At 39.9% G+C, this 24721-nt stretch overlaps 1 protein-coding gene across 1 annotated transcript in view; it reads left to right on the top strand.

The window, feature by feature from the left end:
• The window catches only part of Ctnnal1 (catenin alpha like 1), a 63708-nt gene that overhangs the window by 6634 nt on the left and 32353 nt on the right, over positions 1-24721 (top strand). The window contains exons 2-7 of the mRNA XM_042695003.1: positions 7983-8172; positions 14435-14619; positions 18815-18934; positions 19436-19525; positions 20752-20922; positions 23662-23862. Of these exons, the coding sequence (XP_042550937.1) occupies positions 7983-8172; positions 14435-14619; positions 18815-18934; positions 19436-19525; positions 20752-20922; positions 23662-23862 (957 nt within the window). The remainder of the gene's footprint in view (positions 1-7982; positions 8173-14434; positions 14620-18814; positions 18935-19435; positions 19526-20751; positions 20923-23661; positions 23863-24721) is intronic.

The following is a 24721-nucleotide window of genomic DNA, read 5'->3' as shown; positions in this document are numbered from 1 at the left end:
AGATGGAGACTTAGGCATGGGCCTTGACATGAAGGGAGACTCTTATCTCAAAAACAGGCAGGGCAAAAAAGTATTAGAGATGTGACTTATTACTACACAGAGCACCTTGCTCCACAAGTAAAGGCCACAATTCAAACCCCAATACCATTAAAAATTTTTTTTAAAGGTGTAGGAAGCCATAAAGTGGGAGAATATGGTTGTCTCTAATAATCAAGAAATGATTGATAGTATCCAGGATAAATAAAATTCTTAAATGAACCAAACTTTAAAGAGATTAACCATTAAAAGCCAATAAGAGTAGTAATCATCTTACAGAAGAAGAAGCAAACAGCCAAAAAAGGAAAAGATGTTCAGCTTCATTAGAAACCCAATTTAAAACCACAGTGAAATGTGAGAAGTGTGGAGATGTTGGGAAAGTTGCTCAGCCATATTGGGAAACAGTTTGATTATAGTCTAATTTAAAAATGGTGGCTTGGGTTGTAGCTCTGGTAGAACTGCAGACTAAGAAAGTCCATTTCTGTCAAGATTTGATCTCTAGCACTGCAAGAAAGAAAAGAAAGAAGGAAAGAAAGGAAGAAAGAAAAGAAGAAAGGAAGGAAGGAAAGAAGGAAGGAGGAAGGAAAGAAGGAAGGAAAGAAGGAAGGAAGGGAGGAAGGAAGGAAGGAAGGAAGGAACTTAAAGTAGAAAGTAGGGCTGGACATGGTAATCCTAGCACATGGGAGGCTAAGTCAGGAAGATTGTGAGTTTGAGGCTAGCCTGGACCCAGTGAGACTCTGTCTAAAAAAAATGTAATAGTGCAACAAAAGCAAAGTTGAAGGTGGGTATTACCCATGGATCGTAATTCTTCAAGTTCTATACCACAGAGAAGCCTTGCAACACATATTTGAGGAATGTAGGTAGCACTTTATTTCTACTAGTTCCAAACTGGAAACCACCAAAATGATTTTTTTAAGCAGGATATTTAAACAAATTTGAGTGTTCATTCATTGAGATAATATGTTAGTAACATGAACATGAGTGAGCCACAGCTATAATTATCAATATGGAAGAATCTCAAAACATATTAAGTGAAAAACATACTAAGTTTGAAGACAGGTGCAATTAACCTGTACATGATTTAGGATTACACCATACGTGCAGCAGGAAGGATAAGCACAAAATCAGTACTGTGATATATTATGGGGGAGAGAAGTAGGTACTACTCATGGAGCAGCCAGCAAGATATGTGGGCTGTCAGGTTTTGACTTGTTCTCCTGAGCTTGGTGGTGGGGCTTATATATTCCTGTTGTTTCTTTAAAAGTTCTCTTTCTCTGTCTCTGTCTCTTTCTTTCTTTCTCTATGATCTCATATGTTGCCTATTTTACAATTTCATTTTTTGAAAATCCCTGGGCTAAGAACCAAGTATATTTCCTGTAGAACAACTTTCCACCTCCTTTAATAATCTTTAGTCTTCCTGTCAAAACTCCCACTCAGGTCCTACAATGTTTTTATCTAAGGAAGGGAAGAAGGTTATCTGCCCCTGGAGCTCCGCCCTTGTGTGGAATGTTTTTCTATTGCCTAGGAGTCTTTCCCTGTCTGGTAGGTTTCCTTCATTCACCATTGCCTGACTTCTTACATTCCTTACTTCATTTTCCTATTTCTCTTTGCATTGCCCTGGAAGTTTTTAGAACCTTTTTTCAGTAAGTTGTAGATAACGAGATTAAAGGCCTTCTCTACTCTTGGCTGATTTGTACATATTAATACAAGTATGTTTTAATTGCAAAGATAAAATTCAATGATTAAAACAGGTGTACATGAGTGAAAATATCCACCTTCTGATCTTCTGAAAGCAACCTCTTATGATTAGGGTGCTGACTTCCATTTTGTTTTCTATAGCTCATTAGCTGATTTCACATCTTCATAATTCTGAGAAATTGCTGATGAATTAAAGATGAACAACTCTGTTTCAAGCAGGCTTATAGATTATTCTTCATGTCCTAGGCAACTAGGCTTTGTACTTATCTTCCTTCTGGCTTTCTTTACTTGCTTCCTTGCCTTTCCACGATGTAGATGAATACACTAAAAAAAATCCATTTCTGTCAAGGATTTGCTGTCAGTCATTCTACAAAATAAGAGTACCACAAGCGCAAGGAGAGAACAAAGCTCCTAGAAACCTTCTGTATCCTCAAAAATCATGGAGTGCAGATTACATAAGAGACACTGTTCTAAGCCCAGCATTTTGTATTTGTTCATTTGCTTGTTCCCAACAGTAACTTGATGTGATGGGGATTATTATGGTCCCCATGTGCACAGATGAGAATTGGCACAGGAAGGCTGACAAACCGCTCCATGTCGTATATCACAGATGGGTTTCCATACTCAGGTCTGTGCTTCTAACTGCTGTGACAGTCTGTGGTGTGCTTGTGCTTTATGACACCCTTTGTTGGATGGTAACAGCAAGCCCTAGTTGTTATCCTTTCATTTCATACCAGTTCTTAAGTACATCAGATCATCCTGCTTCCCCAAGGAATGCCTGCTCTGTTCACTTTTCAAGCTCATCTGAGCTGCTCTAGAATATTCTCTAGAACTGTCTGCCAGAGCAACTCTAAGTTGTGATTTTTCTATTTAATATGTGTCCTATTCCTTTTTTTCAGAAAATAGTAGTTGAAATCTTATTTGGTTTATTGCAGTGTACCAAGCACTTGCACATGCTGTGTTTTCTTTAATCCTTGCATTTGATTCTAGAAGATAAAAGTGGCATCATAGTCATTAAGATTGTAGGCTGCCTCCTGGTGGTATCACCTCGGGCAAATACTTTTTTTCCCTGCTTCTCTTCTCTCCCTCCCTGCCTGCCTGCCTGCCTTCCTCCCTGCCTCCCTCCCTTCCTGCCTGCCTGCCTGCCTGCCTCCCTCCCTCCCTCCCTCCCTCCCTCCCTCCCTCCCTCCCTCCCTCCCTCCCTCCCTCCCTCCCTCCCTTCCTTCCTTCCTTCCTTCCTTCCTTCCTTCCTTCCTTCCTTCCTTCCCTCCCTCCCTCCCTTCTCTCTCCTCTCTCTCTCTCTCTTTATGTCAGTAATGACAACTTTGTTGGGCAAATGCTCTACTGCTTGAACCATGCTCCCATGCTCTTTCACTTTAGTATTTTTTAGATAAGAGTCTTGCTCAGACTGGCCTTCTAGTACAATCTTCCTGCCTACCCCTTCTGCACAGCTAGGATTACAGAAGTGTGCCACCATGACTAGTTTGTTCTTTGAGACAGGTTCTTGATAACTTTTCCCCCTGGATTGGTATCAGACATGATCCTCCTACTTCTGCCTCCCAAATAGCCGGGGATACTGGCATGAGCCACTGCATTCATCCCCAAATTCTTATCTTTTCAAACTTTTTGTTGTTGTTGTTGTTGGTTGTGGGTCTTGAACTCTGGGTCTGGATGCTGTCCCTGAATTCTACAGCTCAAAGAGAGTGATCTACCACTTGAGCCACAGTGCCACTTCTGGTTTTCTGGTGGTTAATTGGAGATAAGAGTTTCATGGTCTTTCCTGCCTGGGCTAGCTTTGAACTGTGATCCTCAGATCTCAGCCTCCTGAGTAGCTAGGGTTATAGGCATGAGCCACAGGTGTCCACCGAGATCTTTTCTTTATGAATGAATATTTTAACTATTGTGTAAGTGAAGGATTTAATGAACATCACTGCCTTACTCTGTGCTATCTATTATAACAAAAATACCATGGTAGAACAGTTGCCTAGCCCATGGTAGTTCAATCCTCACCACCACAAACAACAGAAATGTATTACTCATAGATAGTTCTGGAGGCTGGGAGATCTAAGATCAAGGTGCCAATGCATTCAAGTGCCTGTGAGGCTTGTTTTCCAGATCTGAGATGGATGTCTTTTTTTTTTTTTTTTTTTTTTTGGTCGGTCGTGGGGCTTGAACTGAGCACTGACCCTCAGCTCTTCGGCTCAAGGCTAGTGCTCTACCACTTGAGCCACAGCACCACTTCCAGTTTTCTGAGTGGTTTATTGGAACTAAGAGTCTCACGGACTTTCCTGCCTGGGCTGGTTTTGAACTGCAGTCCTTAGATCTCAGCCTCCTGAGTAGCTAGGATTACAGGTGTGAGCCACCAGCACCCGGCTGGATGTCTTCTTACTGTCCTCTTGTGTTGGAAAAGGGATAAGGATCTGTTTGGGAACTTTTAATATAGGCACACTAATCCTGTTCAAGAAGGCTCCACACTTACAACCTAATCACTGCCCAAATACCCCGATCTCGAATGCCATCACATTGGGGGGTAGGACTTCAATATATGAATTTGCAGTGTGGACAAATGTATGAATTTCAATCTAGGAACACACCTCCTGACCTTAGCCTCCTAAGTAACTAGGATTACAAGCATGAGCCACCATGCCCAGCTTCATTCAAGTTCTTTTAATTAGAAATTTAGGAATGTTTCTGGAACATTCTAGTCCTTCGGCTGGTAGGAGGTCTCATTATCTTGCTAGATATTGGTCAGAGTCTTAGTTACTCCTCACACAAGCCTTTCCAGGGGTTGGTCATATGTCTTTATGATATTGCGGCTGGCTTCCTCTACAGAGAATATTAGAGAATAAGAGATAAGTTACTACAGTGACTTCCTGACTTCTCCTTCAGTACAGCACAGCCACTTTTGCTTCATCTAGTTGGAAGTGAGTGACTCCAATGAGACTGACACTCTGCTTCTTGAAGGGAAGAATAGCAAAATCTACCATACTCCATCCGGTCTTTGGTTACAAATGGTTTAACCTCCTTCCCAATGGCCTCTCCTAAAGCCTTGACATTAGCTCCAAATTCAGGATGCTGGCCTCAATCTAGTGTAGATGATCTTTTTTCCCATGTAGTTGTTTCCTAAGTGTAACTCTTCCTTAGCTGTAAGATAACACTTCCACTAAAAGAAAAGTGGAGAGGATAGGAAATACAGAATAAATTGCTATATACTTACGTTAAAAACATAGGAAAATATGAGTCACTGTTTTATACCCATTTGCAATCTACCAGAGCACAGGTTGGCAGTTTCTTGATTAAAAATTATCATGGGAATAATTCTCAGGCCCCCTTAGGAATAGTCTTGAGTTGTCCTTTTTTTTATTAAATGGAGCCCTTGTTTGTAGCTGTGTAGTAAAAACCTCCCTTTCATTTTGTTTCATCTATTGCTTCCAACCCAAATTGGTGAGTTTTCTGCCAACACAATTGTCTTCATTTTGTTGATTTCCTTTGAGTTGTATCAAACTCAGTGTACTAGGCAAAAGCCATTCATACAGGTCTTCAGGCTTTTCCCTAACTTGGGCTTCTGCTGGGACTGCAGAAGGACATCGCTAGGCTTCTTAAGGAAACTTGTTCAACTGAATAGTTGTCTGGAGCTCCACCTTCCATCTTTCTGAGATCCTCACATAAGATTTTATGGTCACCCCCTTAGCTTCAACTTCAGATCATGATTTCTTGATAGTGCCCTGGATTTCATCTTTGCCTGGGAGCCACTCTTTCTTTTTGTCAGGTGTGCCATCGGGTTAGGAATTTTCAAAACAGCAAGTTCTGGTTTGTTTTTATTTAAGTGTTTTGTCCTCCTAACTTCTCTCTATTCTGACATTCTTCTGTAAGCAGCAGGAACAAACCAGGTGGAACCTTTAACTCTCCTTAGCTGGATCACCCACTTCATTAGGTGTACTTTCTCTCTCCTTCTCATAGTACTAAATGATATTCTATAGCTAGAAAATAAGGACTTTTTTTTTTTTTAAGATCTTAGACTTGGGGGCTGGGAAGGTGGCTCAGTGGTAGAGTGCTTGCCTTGCATGCATGAGGCCCTGGGTTCGATTCATCAGCACCATATAAGCAAAAAGAAAAAAGCCGGAAGTGGCTCAAGTGGTAGAGTGCTAGCCTTGAGCTGAAGAGCTGAGGGACAGTGCCCAGGCCCAGAGTTCAGGTCCCACGACTGGACCACCCCCCCCCAAAAAAAAAAAAAAGATCTTAGACTGGGATTCAAACTCAGTACTTGCCACTTTAGCTCATTGGCTAGCACTCTACCAATGAAGCCCTGCCTCCAGCCTTAGGACCATTTTTTCCCTCCAGTTTCTGGTGATATTTTTCTCACATTCTTTTAAGCTTTTTTAACCCATATTTTATCCTGTGTTCAGAATATTGGTGTTTTTCCACAATCCATAAAATCTTATTCCCATGGTAATATTAACTAGCAGCTTTGGCTTTGGGGAGGTAATTAGATCACAAATACTAATGTTAAAAGAGGCTGAAAATTCTGTTTGTTCTTTTCTGCCAAATGGAGATCCAGAATTTACCAGACACTGAGTTTAATCCAGTCTAGATCTGATACTTCCTAGCCTCCCAAACTGTAAGCAATATGTTTCTCTTGCTTTTACACGGTTTCAGGTATTCTGTTGTGGCTGTAAAAACTGACAAGACAGCTTCCCCCAAGTCATCAAGTTTCTCCAACACTCCCATTGCTTTTACTTACTCCTCAAAGACCACACACCTTTCAAAGCCTGGTTTCAAGCCACTTTTCCTATTTTAGGTTTTGTTACAGAATCACTGCAGATCCAGGTGTCCAAGTCTGTATTAGTTACCTATTAAAATAGAAACAGTTACCCCAAATTCAGTGTCCTCAATCAGCAAATGTTATTTTATAGTTTTCTGGGACAAGGATTCTGGAGTGGTTTGCCTGGAAATTGTGGATTCAGATCTGTCATGAAGTAGTACATAGAATTCACTGGGGTTAGAGACTTTAATCCTAAGTTAAGCCATCTGCTGTTGGCAAGAGACTTCCTCTCTTGATTATCTGTTATCCACAGGACTCACTTTCTTACTTCGTATTGCTTGAGTGCCCTCTATGACATGGTAGCTGGCTTTTTGCCCCTGTGATTGATCCCAGAGAGAGAGCAAATGTGAAGGAAGTCATGATGTGTTCTAAGACCTATCCTAGGAAGTACTTCAGGACTTTTACTTTAGTCTGTATACTGGAAATGAGTCCAGCCCACACTAAACAGAAGGAATATGAATATAGTTTTAAATTACTACAGAAATTATGTTAGACCCTGCTTGAAAACTTTTTGGGGACTTTCTGTAATTGGAATAAAAACAAATGCTTTTTTTTTTTTTTTTTTTTTTGAGCAGTGTCTCACTAGGTGACCCAGGCTGGCCTTGAACTCATAATTCTGCTACTCAGCCTCCTAAGTATTGGGATTGCAGGTTTGCACCACCATACCTGTCTACAACATTCTTCGATAAATATTTTTATATGTTAATACAGTTTGTGTACTAGTTTTCTATGATTAGTTTTTCTTTTATATTTGCTTCAATGAGCTAAATTTGTCATCTTTTATGTTTTATTTGAGTGCCTAAAACCAAGTGCTCAAATAACTCTTGGTACTCCACTTCCTCTGAGGTTGGCACAGTAAAGCTTGCGGATGTAGAAAACATAGTTTACACTGGTAATTCTCAAGCATGCTGTTAATCCAGGAAACATATATGACCCAAGTACTACTTTGTACAACCCACATGCCATGGGAGGCAATGGAGTAGAATCCAGTGGAAAAAAGTTGCCCTCACAGCAGCTCAAGTAAAAGCATTGGAAAATAGAGTTCAAGTACTTTGGTTTTCCTTGAGTTCTATGAGGGTTTAAGTACTTTGGTTTTCCTTGAGTTCTATGAGTGTAATGATCTGCCTTCTTACTTTTCTCACATCTTTAAGATTTGTTGGAAGGTATGGAGCATCTCTGCAACTCCATGTCTCAGATGACTGCCCTGAGGTGAAGTTGGAATTGTAATTAAAAGTATTGTCCTGAAGAATGAAGCAAGATACTTAACTAGTTTTTCTGAGATGACACATACAAAATTCTTGATTTATCATTTTTGAGATAGTCCAATGTACTCGGCTTAATTTTCTTTATGGTACAACTTTTTTTTTCTTTTTAAAAGGATATTGAAGTAAAATTTAAGTAAGTTGCTTTTATCTTTTATTTTTAGATTACCACACTTATTAATCATAAAGATAATACCAAAAAGTCTGATAAAACTCTGCAAGCAATTCAGCGTGTAGGACAAGCGGTCAACTTGGCTGTTGGAAGATTTGTTAAAGTAGGAGAAGCTATAGCCAATGAAAACAGGGATTTGAAAGAAGAAATAAATATTGCCTGTATTGAAGCTAAACAAGCAGGTATGTGGATAGTATTTCAAAGAGATTATTCCAATTTTATTGCTTTGGATACAATAATGAATTATTTTTGCTGTTATTTTGAGTAAAAGATCTGTACTATATGTTAGCCTTTGACACTGGATGCCTAGAACATTACAGGCCTTGATTGAGCCTTCCCTTGGCTCAAGTACCAAATCTGAAACAGAGGACTCTTTCACTGGTCTGAGTAATAGTGTAGTGACATCAACCATTGAGATGGGAGACACTGAGAGGTGTGAGGCCTGGCCTCTGCCCTTGAGAAGTATGCTAGCCTACTTCCTACCATGGCGGAAGTAGAAATAAAATTTGGTGTGCACTTGTACTTTTTAGCAGACAAATCACCATGACTTCAAGTTTATGATGCTACAGATGAGTGGAGGTACTTTCTCAACTTGGACTCTATGACATTTTGGGGGGAATAATTCTTTGCTGTGAAGGGTTGCATTGCACATTGTAATGATCAACAGCATCCCTAGCTTCTACCTGATAAATGCCAGTGGATCCTCTTTCCCACATGTGACAAACCATAATATCTTCAGACATATTTAATGTCCCTAGATGAATCAAAATGGCTCCCAATTGAGAACAATTGCCCTAGAAGGAGTTAGTTCTATTGAGAAAAGAATATTGGAACAGAGACTGCAAACAAATGAGGGGCCTACCTATGTGGTCAAGGGCCATTCCTGGCAAGAGAAGTGAGAATAGGTATCTGTGTTTCAGGCAATGAATGACAGGAACTTTGGATGTGTTCTAAATGTAAAAGGAGGAGTCTAGTGAGAGATTTTGTGCAGGTCAGTGACATAATCTCATTTATATTTTAAAAGATAACTGGTGGTTCTTTTTAAACTAGTAGTAGATTTTAGAAGATGTGCAGATGGGGTCAGAGAAGCCAGATAGGAGCCTGTTACAGTGGTCCACGTGATAGACAGTAGTGACCTAGGAGAGGTGATACCACTTGAGGTGCTACAAGGCAGTTGCATTTGGATACATTGTCAAGGTGGATCTGAGAGGGTTGCTGATGATTTGGATGGAATATGTGACCAAAAGAGGAATAGTGAATAATTCCAAGGTTGGAGGTCCAGATAGTTGAGTAAAACAATGGTGCCATTTTCTGACATGAGCAGGTATCTTGGGAGGGTCTTCAGGGAGAAAAAAAATGGGTGGAACGTGGCTGAGTAAATATAGTAGCACTGTCCAGATCATAGAGTTCCATATGTTACATGAATGACTTCACATATCAATCCATCAGTTATACACTGTTTTGTATTAGAAAAATCTTTTTAACAGTACAGAAGAGACATGAATGAATGAATGAAAGCAGGTTGAGAGAGGGTTGAGAATGAAGGCAGGGAGATTAACATGAAGCTTTTGCAATAAAAACTGCTAGACCAAGGCAATAGGGTTATAAGGAGCAGGAAGAATGCACAACATACTCATTAGGTGGTTGAATAGATAGAACACGATTGTTAATTAAAAATAATAAGAGGAGGACATGGGGTTGGCCCTTGGGATTTCAGCCATTTGCTGGATTAGAGAGTAGGTTTTATGTGGGAACTAAGGAGATAGCTTTATTATATTTATAATTTATGTTTTTCCTACTTTTAAACAGGCTATGGAATTATTTGTAATAAAAAGACATGCTCAATGAACCCATTAAAATAAGAGATGAAAGTAAATGTACTAGATGCTTGGGCAAACATGATTATCTTAATTAGGCATGAAATTTATCTTTGTACTTCCTGGAAGGCAAGACAAAAATGTGAGAAACAAAGGGTTATATAATTCTCATTGTTTGCTGAAAGGAAACAGACCAGCTAGTAGGAGGAGAGAGTCTTTTTTCCTGGCCCCAAACTATTACGTGGGCACTTATAAAACAGGCATTCTAAAAGGCAATGGAGGGCTGGGAAGGTGGCTCAGTGGTAGAGAGCTTGCCTTGCATGCATGAGGCCCTGGGTTTGATTCCTCAGTACCACATAAGCAGAAAAACCCAGAAGGGGCACTATGGCTCAAAGTGGTAGAATGCTGAAGAGCTGAGGAACAGCACCCAGGCCCAGAGTTAAGGCCCTATGACCAAAACAAAAAAACAAAAAAAAAAAACAATGGACAATGTCAAAAATACAGAAATATTTTTTGTGTTATGAGTATGAAACGTAGAAGGTGAGGATTGGAAGCAGAAGTAGAGGATTCCAGAAGATGAGGACTGAACGCAGAAGTAGAGGATTCCAAATGAAGGGCAGCACAGGTTCTATGCGCTCTGTTGGCTTTGTAGTACATCACTGTGCTCAGCCCAGGGGTAGGAGGAACATGAGTACACTGGCAGCAGAGAGCTGGGCCCAGCATACTTGGGGTCTTCTGGAAGCCACTAGGTGTCATTGGTCCACATGTCATCTCTTCTCATTTAGGATGCCTTTCCCTTCATGAGATCTGCCTCCTAAAGTTACTCAAAGAAGAAAAAGACAACAGTGGCTTCTGGAGGCACAGATCTCTAATAGGGATGCACCCCTCCAGTTCTTCCTTAAGTATGTACAGATTTAAGTTGATGTAAATCCCTCCTAAAATATTCCTGGCCAGGCAACCCTTACTAAACATTTTTTCCCTCTGGGCAGTTTACATTCATTTGAGAATACAAAGTAGTGTTAAGAGCTAGAGCTTACCCCAAACAGGTAGCTCACACCTGTTATCCTATCTACTCCAGAGGCTGAAATCTGAGGGTCATGATTTGAGCCAACTAGGGCAGATAAATCTAAGACACTCTTATTTCCAATTAACCTTAAAACAAACAAACAAACAAAAAAACAGAGGTGGAGCTATGGATCTAGTGGTAGAGTACCAGTCTTGAATGAAGAAGCTAAGGGACAATACTCAGGACCTTAGTTCAAACCCCAGTGCCAGCAAACAAACAAACAAAACAGAACTAGAGCTTTTGGACCAGATTACTTGGATTTCAATACCACTTTCTTCATGTTGTTAATATCAGAGAGACTCTGGGAAAACTATTACACTTTTCAAAATTTGTATTCTTGAGGCTGGGAAGGTGGCTCAGTGGTAGAGCGCTTGCCTTGCATGCCTGAGGCCCTGGGTTCGATTCCTCAGCACCACATAAGCAAAAAAAAAAAAGCCGGAAGTGGCGCTGTGGCTCAAGTGGTAGAGCACTAGCCTTAAGCTGAAGAGCTGAGGGACAGCACCCAGGCCCAGAGTTCAGGCTCCACGACTGGACCCCCCCCCCAAAAAAAAAAAAATTTGTATTCTTATCTATAAAGTGGGGAATTAGTGTTTGTAGAAATACTTTGAGGGGCTGGGAAGGTGGCTCAGTGGTAGAGCACTTGCCTTGCATGCCTGGGGCCCTGGGTTCGATTCCTCAGCACCACATATGCAGAAAAAAAATGCCGGAAGTGGTGCTATGGCTTAAGTGGTAGTGCGCTAGCCTTGAGCTGAAGAGCTGAGGGACAGCACCCAGGCCCAGAGCTCAGGCCCCATAACCGGACCCCTCCCCCCCAAAAAAGAAAGAAATACCTTGAATAATGCACATATTCATTTGTCACATAAAACAAATATTATGGTCATTATAATTATTTTTATTTATTTATTTACTTACTCGTTTTTGTTGGTCCTGAGGCTTGAACTCTGGGCCTGGGCGCTGTCTCTTAGCTCTTCAGCTCAAGGCTAGCACTCTACCACTGGAGCACAGCGCCACTTCTGGTTTTCTGAGTTGTTTATTGGAGGTAAGAGTCTCATAGACTTTCATGTCTGGGCTGGCTTTGAACTGTGACCCTCAGATCTCAGCCTCCTGAGTGGCTAGGATTACAGTCATGAGCCACCAGTGCTTGGCTTTATAATTAATTTTTATTCTTTTCTTGCATGAATCCTTGCATTGTTTTTACTTTTTTGATTTTACTAGCAGAAAATGTTTATATTTTTAAAAAGCTCAATAAATATTTGTGTTTGAGTATCTTTGAATTTTTATTTTAGGAAAGAATATTGATTAGTTGTTTATGATAAATTAGAAGTGACAACCATAAAGTTATGACAACTTTTCACTTGCTTAGAGAACTAGTTTCTTAACAAACTGTTCCCTGAACAACATTATAATATTAAGAAAGCATTTGACCATTGTTGGCAGAGCTGGCCCAATGTCACCATCCACATACTTAAGAGTAAAATGTCTGATTCATTTAGAAAAAAGAAAATTAATGCCATATATGCAGGCCCCTATGTAATATCTTTGGTGATTGAGAACTATAAGAAAAATTTAAACACATCCCAGTGAAACAGAGGAAATATTTATTCTTTCAGCTATTGCGACACATACTTTTCTTCCTGCCCCTTTCTGTGTATATTAAGTTTTAGTTCTAACTACTTGAGTTTTTGTATGTTTTGCCATAAAAACTGTAATATAGAACTTTGTATTGTTGCATAACAGTCTGACCCTAGTTTAGTAACATAAGATCCCAGAGGTCTATTTGCAGTTTCTGAGTGTCAGGAATTGGAGAGCTTTCCTTGGGTAGTTCTGGGTCACAGCATCCTCTGACTGTGCCAGTTGGGACTCAGTTATCTGAAGGCTTCAGGGGACTGTGGGAACTCTTTCAAAACTCCTTCCCATAGTGCGGGCAAGGCTTTACTTCCTTGATGGCTGTTCCTCACCGTATCAGCCTGTCTGTAGTAAGGGCTTCCTGTGGCCTGGCAGTTGACTTTCTTTCAGAAGCAGAGAGAGAACAAGGTGGCTGCCTCAGGATTTTATAACTTAGTCTTGGAAATGACATACCAGCCCTACTATTACGTAGGAGGGAACAGCCCAGGATGTGAATACCAGTAGGTGGAGCTCTTTTGGAAGGATCATGGAGACAATCACACACTTTCATCTTGGTAAAGTTTAGCTATTGCTAGTATACACACAATGTCCAAATCTGCACCACTGGTCCATATTTAGTGGCTTATGTGTTCTGGATTCCTGTGCTATTTAAAATTCCTGTAGTCTGACATTAAGTACATCATTTCCTCCCTGTGCCCTTACGATTGGGTTAAAGTGACTTAGGTTTACAATGGTGAAGCTGCTTTTTAGTCTTCTTATCACTGGTTACATACTCAGTTTTTTAAAATGTTTTCTTTGCACAGTTTCTCCCAAATAATATTCCTTATATTCTAATGGCTACCATCCTCAAAGTCCTTAGTATGTCACATCCATGACTGAAATAGAAACCTGGCTTTAAGTCCATCCTTTCCAGTAGTCCATTCTACATATTTCCACCAAACTATCTTTTTAAATACTAACTCTAGTTGTTTCAGATCCTGTAGTCTGTCCATTAAAACACGAATACTTTTACTTGAGATCTTTTCCCTAATGGCTAAGACATTATGTATACAATAAATCTGAGTTTTTTGTGATAAAAGCAATCATTACTTACAGTTTTATTTAGGAATTAAACATTCTATTGAATACTAAAATATTATTATTCATTTTGTATTAACTGGAACAGTAAGCAGCATTGGGGAAGCTTCTAGCCTGGTTTTATCTTTTAGGAAAGCAAACATTTGTTTTACTTTTTGATGAATAATTGCTGCTGTAGAAATCAAAAGGTTTCCAACAGAGAAGGAGAGTTTACCAGGGTTGGGAGTTCATTTTGTAGAATACTGTGTCTTGGGTCTGAGGGAGGATCAGCCCCAGATTTGAATGCTCAGGGGTACGTTTTTGTTTTATTTACTTCCCTCATCCTAAGTCCAGGATTTTGCTCATTGTCTGTGCCTCCTTCCATCCCTGACTCCTCATTGAAAATACCCCTGGGCCCAAAGCCTCATCTTTGTGTTCTCTTTGGATATCTCTATACCCAAGCATCTTTAGGTTGTAGCAATTGATAATGACCTCTTCCTAACTACCTCAGCCCAGCCCAGCCCAAGCCTTAGCTCCTTGCTACTGCTTCCTTTGAGATTTTTTGGTGGTCTTTGACTCCTAGGATGTGTCTTATTGTATTGCAGAGCAGGAGAGTTTTAGATTTTGTGTTGGTTGGCCATGCCCCTGGAAATGAAAACTATATTTTTCAAACTGGGTGGAAGCAACCATTTGTCATAATTCTCAAGTGTGTGCTCTTACTTTGTTATTTGCAAATGTCATATGAATCTTTAAGGAGAAAGAAATTCGACTTCAGATCTTTTTCTTGATCATGTATGTTATAGTCAAGATCAGAAAAAAGTCTTCTTTTTAAGTGGATTTCCCCCTCTGCCCCATTTTAACTTTTCCCTTTCTTGTTAGGAGAAACAATTGCAGCACTTACTGATGTATCCAACATGAATTCAGAATCTGCTGGCCAGGTCACAATTTTTACAGACAAAACAGGAGTCATAAAGGCTGCAAGACTACTTCTTTCTTCAGTGACAAAGGTGTTGTTGTTGGCAGACCGAGTAGTCATTAAACAAATAATAACATCACGCAGTAAGGTACTTTCTTTGTTGATGTTGCTTGCTATATTTTTGTCTTTCAGAATTGTTCAAAGTGCTTTGTATATTGATTCCAGATAATTTGGCAGTGTGTGTCTGGTATAATTGTTTATAATGATTATCGTCGATAGTGCTTCATCTATGCTTGTTATTCTTAATTTATGTGTATACAAGGTCTAAACTTTCGAAGGCAAATAATATTTTTCAGAAAAGTATTATCTACTTGCTCTTATTTATTTTTATTAATAAATGTGTACATTTGGGAAGAACTAGCACCATTTTAATGTGTGTAGTAGAATCTAGTAGATAAAAGTGCTGAGTTCTTTGTACTTTCTTTTCTAAGTCAGAGAACAACAATGTATATGCTTAAGACTAAAACAAATCATCTGACATTATAATATGACCAGCTACAAAATTTCTATATGTAGAATGTCCTAAATATTTCTGCATTATTGCAGAAGTCTAAGATGCATTATAGTCTTACAGGTGATGATCCTGATCCATGATCATCTAGGAGTGGATTTTCTTCCTTCCTTCCGCTGTGGACCGGGTTCTGTCGGGACGACGGAGGACACCTAAGGGAGGAACCTGGAATAGGATGGGGAGATGGCAAACAGACAACTCACACACATTAGGAGTGGATGCTGAGTGCTGAGTGCAATTTAATGCAGAGGATAACAAACTTTTATAGCAAAAGTCTCCATAAGAAAGGGCAAAAGGTTACATAATCTTGCTGCAGGGCTTCATTCTTGGGCTGTCACCAGCTGGTCGCCTGAAAGGGCAAAAGGTTACACAACCTTGCTGTAGGGCTTCTTTCTTGGGTGGTCACCAGCTGGTCGCCTGAAAGGCACTTGTTTCCGGCTTATCTCTAAGAAATATAATGGGTTTCGATGTTTTGTCATCAACTAACCATTACCTTATTTCTATAGAGGCCTTAACTGTCCCATAAGATCTTTCCTGTTCCTTCTTTTTTTTTTTTTGGTCCGGTCGTGGGGCCTGAACTCTGGGCCTGGGTGCTGTCCCTCAGCTCTTCAGCTCAAGGCTAGCACGCTACCACTTGAGCCACAGCGCCACTTCCAGCTTTTTTCTTTTTGCTTATGTGGTGCTGAGGAATCGAACCCAGGGCCTCAGGCATGCAAGGCAAGCGCTCTACCACTGAGCCACCTTCCCAGCCCTCCTGTTCCTTCTTTAACAGCAAGGTCGCGGAGTCCTAGATCTAGCAAGTCTCTTAGTAAATGAAAGAGAGTAACAGGAAGTTCTTTCTCCTAAGTAGTTATCTCCGCAATTGCCATATATTCTTTCTGTTCTAGCCGCGCCTACAGCTTCTTGTAAATCTCTTACAAACAATTCCTTCTGCTGAAATGACATCGTGAACCCCCAATACTTTTATATTTACTTATAACTTGTCTACTAGCCTCCATAAGAGGGGTTTCAGGGTAGCACTTAACTCTGGTGAGTTAGTCATATTTTTTAAGACACTCATCAGATATTGGAGTCGTCAACACTCTTAAGAAAGAACTTTGAATAAGGGAACGTTGACAATGAGTAAGTACAATGAACAGCAGAAACAGTAAAAGATTAATAGGCACTCTTATGAGGAAAAGAAAGGCAGAAACACATCTTTCCCAGGGGGTTGCCAGCCTTTTTCCAGGAGTAGGCCTCTTAGAAGCCCTATTCTCCAAGGTAGACTTCGGTGAAGTCCCAAAACTTGGAGATAGGTTTCTGTAAAGCCCCATTCTCTGAGGTAGACTTCGGTGAAGTCCCAAAACTCAGAGATAGGTCTCTGAAGCCCCTATCTTGGTCTGATAGATGGTTTCCCATGCTAAGCAGACTCCACTGGAGTCGGCGTGGCATCCTTCCTTCTTTTCTTCCTTCCTTCCTTCCTTTCTTTCTTTCTTTCTTTCTTTCTTTCTTTCTTTCTTTTTCTTTCCTTTTCTTTCCTTCCTTCCTTCCTTCCTTCCTTCCTTCCTTCCTTCCTTCCTTCCTTCCTTCCTTCCTTCCTTCCTTCCTTCCTTCCTTTCTTTCTTTCTTTCTTTTTGTGCCAATACTAGGGGTAAACTAAGGGCCTCATGCTCTCACTTTTTCATTCAAGGCTGGCAATCTACCACTTGAGCCATACTTCCATTTCTGGCTTTTAGCTGGTTAATTGGAGATGAGAGTCTCACTGACTTTCCTGCCTGGGCTCGCTTTGAATGTCACTCCTCAGATCTTAGCCTCCTAAATAGCTAGGATTACAGGCATGAGCCACTAGCACCTGCCCCTACATTTCCCTAAATGATTCCTCTGGCTAGAGGTGGACAGTCAGCCAATGAAGGAATAGGACTCCAGGACAGAACTACCTGGTGAATATTGGCTGAATCAAAAAGATATGTTTAAAGAGAAACAGTAATTGGAGCAATGGATCAGGTAATGCCAAAGGAAAGAAACAAACTTCCTCTTTTTGCAAAGTGATGACTCAGCTCAGTAAGGCACTCTGCCTTATCTGTGTTAATTGCCTGTGCTTCCTGAGCTGCCAGGGCAGGTTAATATGCCAAATATCCATCATTTCCTCATTAAACACAGGATATCTGTGTTTTTTTTAAACCTTTCTGTTTTACTTAATACATACAGTACTGTATTAATTTTAGAGAAAAGTATTTGAAAATGTTTCATGCCTATTTATTTTTTTATGTCAAGTAAATACAAAATTACTCTTGTACAGATTCATACCCTATCCAACTCCTACTGTCTGGAGCTTCTTGGTAATTAGTTTACTGAACATAGGCAGTCCCTGACTGATTCAAAATGTTTTCCTGTTTTTAAATTGTAAACTTCCATTTTCACTCCTCATTCTTTGGGTGACCTTCCTCCCATTTTCCTCAGAAGATTCCGATTCTTTCCTTTGATCCTGGGTCTTTGAAGTGTGTGTGTGTGTGTGTGTGTGTGTGTGTGTGTGTGTGTGTGTGTGTGATCCTGGGTCTTTGAAGTGTGTGTGTGTGTGTGTGTGTGTGTGTGTGTGTGTGTGTATCCCCTCTCTGCCTTCTTAGTCAGTGTAGATTTAATTGCTTTTTCCTCAGAAGATTCCGATTCTTTCCTTTGATCCTGGGTCTTTGAAGTGTGTGTGTGTGTGTGTGTGTGTGTGTGTGTGTGTGTGTGTGTGTGTGTGTGTGTGTGTGTGTGTTTATCCCCTCTCTGCCTTCTTAGTCAGTGTAGATTTAATTGCTACATTATCCAGTCTTCTGTTTCTGTAACAAAATTCCTAAGGCTAGGTACTTATAAAGGAGATACTTCTTTAGTTTACTTTTAGAGGCTGACTTTCCAAGATTAGGCACCCTCATCTGCTCAGCCTCTAGCAGGAGCTTTATGGTAGATGATATCACCATGATAATACAAGGGAGAAAGATCACATGATAAGACCAAAAGCCTTGCAGGGCGGGTGCTGGTGGCTCATGCCTGTAATCCTAGCTACTCAGGAGGCTGAGATCTGAGGATCACAGTTCAAAGCCATCCTGGACAGGAAAGTCCGTGAAACTCTTATCTCCAATAAACCACCAAAAAACCAGAAGTGGCACCGTAGCTCAAGTGGTAGAGTGCTAGCCTTGAGCTGAAGAGCTGAGGGACAGTGCTCAGGCCCAGAGTTCAAGCCCCATGACCAACCAAAAAAAGAAAACAGCCAGAGAATGTAGAAGGGCCAGTATGGTCTTTAATAACAGTCCACTGTCAAGGGGTTGCACGAGGACTACATTAATTCTTCTCAAAGCAATACCTCCAGTAACTTAACCACCTTTTAGCAGGCCCCCCCACTCCTCACATCAACATGAGGGACCAAGCTTCCAGGACAAGAATCTGTGGGGACGCACTCAGATCATATCCAACCATAGCATGGCCTACACATTCCCTCCTTCTTTAGACTTGACTGCAAAAATGATCCTAATTTTGAATCATTTTGATCATTTATTGAATCATTTTGAAATTTTTTTCTTTTAATTTTCAAGTAAGCTTAACCTTCCTAACCCTAAATCAAATCAATCCTTTAATATTTTAAATCTTTGAACCAGATTCCACTTCTCTGGCCCTCTCCTGCGTCTTTTCTGTCTCCTCTTCAGCTTTCCTTCAGCTTTTAGAATTTCCCCTTTTCATTCATTCTACTCAGGCTTGAAAGTCTCAGTCTCTTTCCTCTCTGCCACCTAATAATAAGATATCCTGTGTTTTGCAGGTTCTCGCAACGATGGAAAGACTAGAAAAAGTAAATAGCTTTCAAGAGTTTGTCCAAATTTTCAGTCAGTTTGGCAATGAGATGGTGGAGTTTGCACATCTAACTGGAGATAGACAGAATGTATGTATCTTCCACATTGTAAAACCTTTACATAAATTCATACTCTAGTTTGGATGAAGGTGTGATTATTTTTCCAATCACTTGGTTTGGGTATTTTGCTTATAACCTTGGTCTTACAAGCCAGCGTACAGACTAATAGGTCTTTTTTTTTTTTTTTTGGTCCACATGTAACACTTAAATATGCTTCCAGTGGGAATACTTGTCTGGAAAGCCCAATTCAAGTCCTTTCTCTTTTATAAACCTTTCCATTTGACTTTACCAGGGTTCAGCTAAATGAACTAAATTAACATAGCATTCTTAGAATATAGATATCTTAGAATTTAGGTATCATTACGTAAATTGAAGCAGTGACAGTGTCTAAAACTATCCCATGTTCTTTTTTATCTTCATTTAAGAGTGTTTCTAAATTTTGGGGTATTGTTAATGAATAAATTTGATTTTTCAAAGAATAGGGTTGCTTATGTGATCATAGACTACTCAATCATTTTATTTTATTTAAAGGATTTGAAAGATGAAAAGAGAAAAGCAAGAATGGCAGCAGCTAGGGCAGTTCTTGAAAAGGGTACAATGATGCTTCTAACTGCTTCAAAGGTAAGAAGGGTTCTGTTTTACTGTGTTGTAAATTGATGATTAGAGGACCTGATCAAAAGCATCTAGTTTATGCACTTTACATTTTTAAAGAGATTAAAGTAGTAACTAAGAGCCTAGGCCTAAAGAGTCAAACCTCAGTTATTTGCAAGAATGCTAAACTTTCTTCCCTAGTTTTACACAATAATGAGTCTACGAGGAACTTTGATTTAGCATCTAGGCAGACAGGGTAAAGCAGGTGCTGTGAGGACATATCTATCAGTCTTGGTCACTCCCTGTAGGCTTTGCTAATTCCCCCAAGGAGCTAGTGTACTTTCACTAGAAAGAGCTGGGTAAGTTAGGATTAGCTAAATTAACTGTGGGGTGTGCATTTCGGTCAATAAATTCTAACCTCTAGTTTCGTTTTCTATTTTTACAAAATTATTAATCAAGAGCTTATATTTTCAAACAGCTGTTGGTCAGCAAATTTATACAATTCAAGAATGAATTAGTAAATGTGTCACTAGCCATTTGTTTAGAACATTTACCTGAGATCATTTACTTCTCTGCTAGAATCAATGCATCCATAAAAGCAGAGACTTCATAGAAACCCGTGTTTCTATGTAGTCCATTGGATAGTTTTGAGTGGTTTTTATTTTAACTCAAAGGTGCAGCAGTCATAATTATATATCATCTTGTGCACTTTTTCCTTCTTCTTTTAAACTTTATACATGTATGAGGCATGCCAGGCACTAGTGGCTCCCCTTTGTAATTCTAGCTGTTCAGAAGGCTGCAATTTCAAGGATGGCAGTTCAGGGCCAGCCTGAACCAAAAAAAAAAAAAAAAATCCACTAGCCTTCATTTCCAAACAGCACAAAGAGCTGGGCTGGAGGCATGACTCAAGTGACAGAGTTCTAGCCAAACAAGCATGAGGCCCTGAGTTCAATCCACAGTCCCTAAATAAATAATTAATTAATTTTAGCCATGCTGAATAGTCATGTTTACATAAACGTAATATTATACTATACAGATACGGTTTTGCTCTGCGTTTTTTCACTTAACCTTGCTATCGCTTTTTACTCATCCTGCTTCCGCTTTAGTGAGGAGAGGCAGCTGGGGGAGCCAGGGATCCAGGAGATTTGGGTAAAGAACCATTTTTATTAGCATGACATGTTCTCTGTAAGATTTTATGTAATGCTATATGGGTCAAATACTAAAATTCAAAAAAAAACCCCTCAATTGTTTTGAAGACGTGTCTCAGGCATCCCAACTGTGAATCAGCCCATAAAAACAAAGAAGGAGTGTTTGACCGAATGAAAGTGGCGTTGGATAAGGTCATTGAGATTGTGACTGACAGTAAGCCAAGTGGAGAGATGGATATATCATCAATCAGTATATTTACTGGCATTAGAGAGTTCAAGGTAAGGATTGAATATATTTTGATGCTTTTCTTGCCATTTTAAGGGAGTGTTATTATATGGAGTGTCCATATTTTTGTATAATGATGAAGAATGATGCTTCACAAAAACCGATAAATCTCTTAAAAGCAATGCCACACTATAAACAAACATAATGTTCAGTAATTTTGACTTAGTGTTATATTCATAAAGAATACTAGTCTTTGCTAATAGTAGCTACTCTGGCTCTTTTGACTCTATGGTTTGTTTGTAGCCTCCTGTCTAGAAGAATGTTTCCTTCTCATGTTATTGAATAGTGCCATATAAGCAGTAAATCATTTCTTTTAGAATTCCTGCTCTGGCTTGTAGTAGAGGGGTGATAGTTGGAGACTGTAGCAATAATAATAGCATAAACAACAATTACAACTTAAAAATAAAAAGGCTAGTGCTCTACTACTTTGAACTACATCTCCACTTGGTTTTTTTTGGTGCTTTATTGGAGATAAAAGTCTCAGACTTTCCTGCCTGACCTGGCTTCAAACCATGATCCTCAGAGTTTAGCCTCATGATTGTCTAGGATTAGAGGTATGAGCCACCAGCTCAATGTTAGCCACACTAACATTTTTGAGTCCTTACTCTGTGCCCTCCCTGATCTGAGTACTTTGAACACGTGAGCTCATATAACCCTCATAAGAACTACTGTGCTGTTGAGGTGACTGAGAGACAGAGTTGAAAGTAGCTTTCTGGCTAAGAAATGGTTGGGGTTTGACTCCAGTCAGAAATTTGAGGGAAGGGCTGGGAAGTTGGCTCAGTGGTAGAGCGCTTGCCTTGCATGCCTAAGGCCCTGGGTTCTATTCCTCAGCACCACATAAGCAGGGAAAAAAAAGCCAGAAGTGGCATTGTGGCTCAAGTGGTAGAGCGCTAGCCTTGAGCTGAAGAGCTGAGGGACAGCGCCCAGGCCCAGAGTTCAGGCCCCACGACCAGACCCAAAAAAAAAGAAAAAAAAAAAAGAAAAATTTGAGGGAAGATCCTAGGAAATCATCTATTATAATACCATCATTTAATAGATGGGAAAGCCAAGGCCCTGGAGAGTTATCTAATATGCTAAACAATACCCAACTCTAGCAAGCAGGGCTGAGACAAGATGGTTTTCTTTCTATCCTCCTGACTACACATTGACTTCTAATTGTATGAAGAAGGTTAAAGGTGGAACTGGGTAAATAATGGAAACAATATTTTTAGGTCTATGCCCTTAATGAATTTAATATCTTGTTTAAAGCCTAACTGTCCTTTTAGGTGAACATAATTATTTGCATTTTGTAAGGACAAAAGACAATGGGTTGTAAATTGGGCTTTTGGTTCCTGTCCATTTATTCTGATTATGAAATTTCAGCTATGCCTCTGAATAAACGAGCAAAACTTATGAAAGCATAAGTGAATAGTTCTTAAAAAGACCCACAATATTCTTCTTGGTTGCTGTTTGAAAATATGCATATGTTCTCTCTAAAAGGAAAATAAAAAACAAGCAAAAAAGCCTAAAAAGAATAAGTGGTGATGTGAGATCCACATAACTAACTTTTCTATAGTTCCATTATGTAAGTTCTTGAATTTTCAGATTCTCATTGTCCGTTCCATAGCTATCATCCACATTTATTCTTAGCTCAGAAAACATTCTGAGTACTTAGAATGGAGAGATGATTGGACGCAACCTAGGCCAAGAGAAGTGGTGGCAGACTTCTCTAGATGGCCTTTGCAAACTTTGGTGTTTTCATGGTTCATGTTGAAACAGGTCATACGTAAACTTGAAAAATTTGTGACAGTACTTTAACGTGCAAACAAAATGTAAGCTATCCTTGTCAGACCATTCATTGTGAGCTTTTTGCCTCTTGATCCAACTTCCCTGGGTCACATATTTCATGGACTAGAGGTTAAAGTTGAAACAGTGAAGCAGATCTTTGAAAGCTGAGAGAGAAAGAGTACATAAGTGGTCATGTTTATTACATTTTTGTGGAACTCTAAACACTGACTGAAGCAAAAGGTTGCATTGGAGCTCATGAGGTAAGATAGACTGACCTAGATATTGTGTGTGTGTGTGTGTATGTGTGTGTGTGTGTGTGTTTGTGCGCATGCACGAATGATTTTGTGCTAGAAGTTAAGGCTTTATTCTTTAGATGGGGAAGACTTAAGTATAGATTATGGGGCAGAATCAAAGTTATGTAGGTCTTCTGGTAGAGGATGTTTAGATCAGTGAGGTGCTGTTGGGAACATAAAAAAAATGTAAGGAGATTAATCAGGTGACTTGAACAGTTTTTGTTGAAATAGTTGAGTCAAAGTAGATGTATTTCCTAGTCCGTTTTACCTATCACACCTTCCACCCTCACTCCCACCAGCTTTCAGCACACATTGTATTTGGGTATAACATACCTTTCAGGACTTTGCCTAGCTATTTTCTCAGGTCCAGATCATCTACCTGGAGGCTGGTTTGTTTTTCCTTCCAGTTCTGTGTGGTGGTTCTCTCTCTGTCTTGGTATTCACTGTTCTCCTGGAAAATGCCATTATATTAACAACTGTGGACTGAAACTTTGTATTGCCGTTGATGACTCTTGAGCATTGTTCTCCTAGGTTACTGTAGAAGGCAGTTATCATTGAAGGCTGTATTTTCTGTCAACCTGGGAGAGAAATTGCTATGGTTTCCTGGGGTTTGTTAGCCTGTTTTGGTTAGGTAAGAGTACTCATGTGGACGTATGTCCTTTTCGTTCTCAGATGAATATTGATGCTCTTCGGGAGAATCCTTATTTTCATTCCCAAGAAAATCTTTCTGGGACCTTGGAAATCATTTTGGAACGTACAGAGGACTTCACTGATTCTGCCTATACCAGCCATGAGCACAGGGAACGCATCTTGGAATTGTCAACTCAGGCGAGAACAGAACTGCAGCAATTCATTTCTGTGTGGATCCCAGCTGTAAGAAATGTTTTTGTCAAAATAAATCTTGACACAGCTCACCAGGAGTATGAATTTGGCCAGCATGGGACAAGAATACATCATCCCTTCTCTTCCTTCCAATTGACCAAAATATCTTCACTGTACCTGACCTTTCTAGCACTATTGATTCTTCTTATGATCCGGCTGGATTATGTGTTACGATATCACTCTTTTGTCCCCATTCTAACACCAAACTCACTTCTGAAAGATTCCTCTCTAAAATGCTTCTTCAGAGTAAAGAGCAGAGAAGTAGATCTGTATTAGAAGCTCTCATGATCTGAATCTTACTACCATTCAGATGTGAATAGTTTTTAACTCTGAAGACAGCTAATTTAGTGCTTTAAAACATTTATTCAGGTCTAGATGTAACAAAGACAAGGTGAAAGATACTTATCCTTTACACAGATTCCCAGTCTAAACTGATGAAGTCACTTCTTGAGCCTAAAATGGGGTTCATCTGGGAAACTATTTGGGCAGGACTGGTAAATGATGATGGGAAGCATGTTCTGGGATCTCACAGCAGTAGTACATAAACAGGAGACAGCCTGAAACATGTCTCTGGCACCTTTTACTGCTTTGACCTAGGCTATGCCAGAAAAGTATTTCACATGGCTTACAGTACACAGCAGGGGTAGAAAAAAAATCTGAACGTGTTTGTGGTTGAAGTTTTGAAGAGGGAAGCAGCAGTTTACTTCCTGGTAACTAACCTGATATCAATGAGGAATAGATATGAATCATAGATGTCTCAGATATTGTAATGACATTAGAACAGGGCAAGTGCTCATTCTGATGGGGAATCTTGCCCTAGGGGAGAGTGGTATAAAAGAACTGTGCATAA

The sequence above is a fragment of the Dipodomys spectabilis genome, unplaced genomic scaffold (genome assembly GCF_019054845.1).
Source record: "Dipodomys spectabilis isolate Male_0828 unplaced genomic scaffold, ASM1905484v1 ptg000006l, whole genome shotgun sequence".
Lineage (NCBI taxonomy): Eukaryota > Metazoa > Chordata > Mammalia > Rodentia > Heteromyidae > Dipodomys > Dipodomys spectabilis.
This window is presented reverse-complemented; position numbering and strand designations above follow the sequence as displayed.